General features: G+C 44.4%; 1 protein-coding gene across 1 annotated transcript in view; it reads left to right on the top strand.

The window, feature by feature from the left end:
- Positions 1 to 450: 450 nt before the first annotated feature.
- Positions 451 to 2,205, top strand: part of PKD1L2 (polycystic kidney disease 1-like 2) — a gene marked incomplete at its 3' end in the record, with an annotated part of 33,345 nt that continues 31,590 nt past the window's right edge. The window contains exons 1-2 of the mRNA XM_010132346.1: positions 451 to 751; positions 1,307 to 1,471. Coding sequence (XP_010130648.1) covers positions 451 to 751; positions 1,307 to 1,471 — 466 coding nt within the window. The remainder of the gene's footprint in view (positions 752 to 1,306; positions 1,472 to 2,205) is intronic.

The following is a 2,205-nucleotide window of genomic DNA, read 5'->3' as shown; positions in this document are numbered from 1 at the left end:
ATCTCTTTGCTGTTGTTGTAAGGCCTCCAGCTTTCATGTTCACACAATGCTGCCTTTGATGCAGGAGCTTTATCTCACTTTCCCATGTGTCCAACAGCAGCATATATCAACTTTATCTTCCCTGTTCATGAGAAAAGCAATATTCTAATGTCTACCCTTCAAACTGACTTCACATGGAATGAGACATTTTTACAATAGCCCTCACAATGGCCCTTTACAATAGCCCTCACAGCCTCCCAGTGACTTAGCGTCAACACTTGTTGTGCGTATCCTCAGACGCAATCACCATTATATATTAGAAGCAAATTGCTGCTGTTGTTGCAAGCAGCAAAGAGGCAGGAGAAACGCTGATGACATGACAAGGGTGACACCTCAGGCCTCTGAAGAAGGCAGCAAAAAGAGCGGTGCTGTGATAAGCCAAACGAGTGCCACACAGGCACTGAGCTGAGAATGTGGCTTGGGACCGCAGTTCTAATTTCTCTTGCCATATGTTTGGCTGCGGAGGAGGCAACCGTTAATGAAGGAATCCCTTGCTCAAAGTACCAGCTAGCTTTCAACCGGTCATGCTATGAGTTTGTTAGACTCCAGCGTACCTTCACAAGTGCCCAGAGCTGGTGTGAGAGAGGAGGAGGGCACCTCGTCTTTATTGAAAATGAGGAAACTCAAGAGTTCTTGCAAAAACATATCGCTGAGGATCAGGATTGGTGGATAGGACTGATCTCAAACTCCTTGCTGAATGAAACGACTAACGGTAGGTGGCTTTGAAATCGTGTCTTCTTTAAAACTATATCAGCCCCTCATGCTTACTGAACATGGTAACCAATGTCATTAGTCCCTCTGTAGACATGTGCTGAAAAGCCAGTCTTTTGTTGCTGTAACTTCAGAATTCCGTTAAGATGCATTAACTGCCTGCTTCATTTCCCAGTTGCATGTTTTCCACTGGATCTTGTGGCTGTGTGAACACAGAGTGAATTAGATCAGCTTGCCGACTCAGTGAAAAAAAATGTGCTGGGTTCAGTCTCCACTAGAAGAGCAAGCTGAGCCGATTCAACGCAGTCGGAAGTGCTGCAAGATCTGATGCGAGGGAAGTGGTGGAATGTTGAGGCTGGGAGCACAGGGGAAGTGGTGGTGTCTCTTTTGATGATTATATCAGGTTAAATATAAAATGTAATTGAAGATCCCTATGCAGACTAACCCACCTCTGCTTCGATAAGGGCAGAGCTACGGTCTTGTTCTGCAGGCTCTGACTCTGTAATTATATTACTGTGGAAAATGAATATTTGGGACACAATATCTTTGTTCACAGGGTCAATGAACTGGCTGGACACTTCAAATATAAGCTACAGTAACTGGTATGAGGATCAGCCATCTCTCTTCTCATCCACATGTGGGTACATCCTGAAGAATGCCAAGTATCAGTGGGGTGTGACTGCCAATTGCAGCCAAGAATTTGCCTTCATTTGTGAGTTTGGTAAGATACAAACCAGCTGGAACTGAGAAGTGATCATGCCGTGTTCACACTGTGCATAAATTGCCTTGTTGCTTTTGAAGTGTCTGCACAATAACTTAATCAAGCTTATTCAAAGCGAACAAGCAAAAGGCCATGTAATCCCAGCGGGTGCTCTTTCTCCAGGGTGCTGCTGTGAGATCTGATACAAAGGAAAAAAAAGAATCTGAAGTCACTGGGTGATGTAGCCATTAAGGACCAGGTTTCCAATAGAGGGCTAGTAAAATAGAAATGGATTTGAGAGTGAATCTCGATGAGTAGCAGTCCCCATCTACAACGGGTGTAAGCTAGCTAGTTTAAAGCCAGTTGGATTAGTGCATAATAGCATGGTTGCAAGAATAATCTCCCACCATAGTTAGTACCTGAGCTAGGTGGAACCTGGATGACTGCCTGAGAAATACTCTTAATCAGAAATATGTGCCAAAATGATTTCCATTTGTAACTGAAGCAAAAATACAGCCAGGCCTCCAGCACCACTCCTAGCAGCCTGGAGTAAACAAAAGTGAGAGCAAGATTTTCTTGTTTCCTCTCAGACCCTTCCATCAGGTGAAGTTCCCCAGGGTGAGGAAGCAGATGGGAACCTGTACTTCCTGTTGGCATTTCAGAGCTCAGATAGAAAATCTACAGACTTTATGTCCCTTAATTGTGACCTGGAACAGTCAGACCTGGAACAATCAATCAGTGCTGGAAAGGAATGC

This window comes from Buceros rhinoceros, unplaced genomic scaffold (assembly GCF_000710305.1).
Source record: "Buceros rhinoceros silvestris isolate BGI_N320 unplaced genomic scaffold, ASM71030v1 scaffold3883, whole genome shotgun sequence".
Lineage (NCBI taxonomy): Eukaryota > Metazoa > Chordata > Aves > Bucerotiformes > Bucerotidae > Buceros > Buceros rhinoceros.
This window is presented reverse-complemented; position numbering and strand designations above follow the sequence as displayed.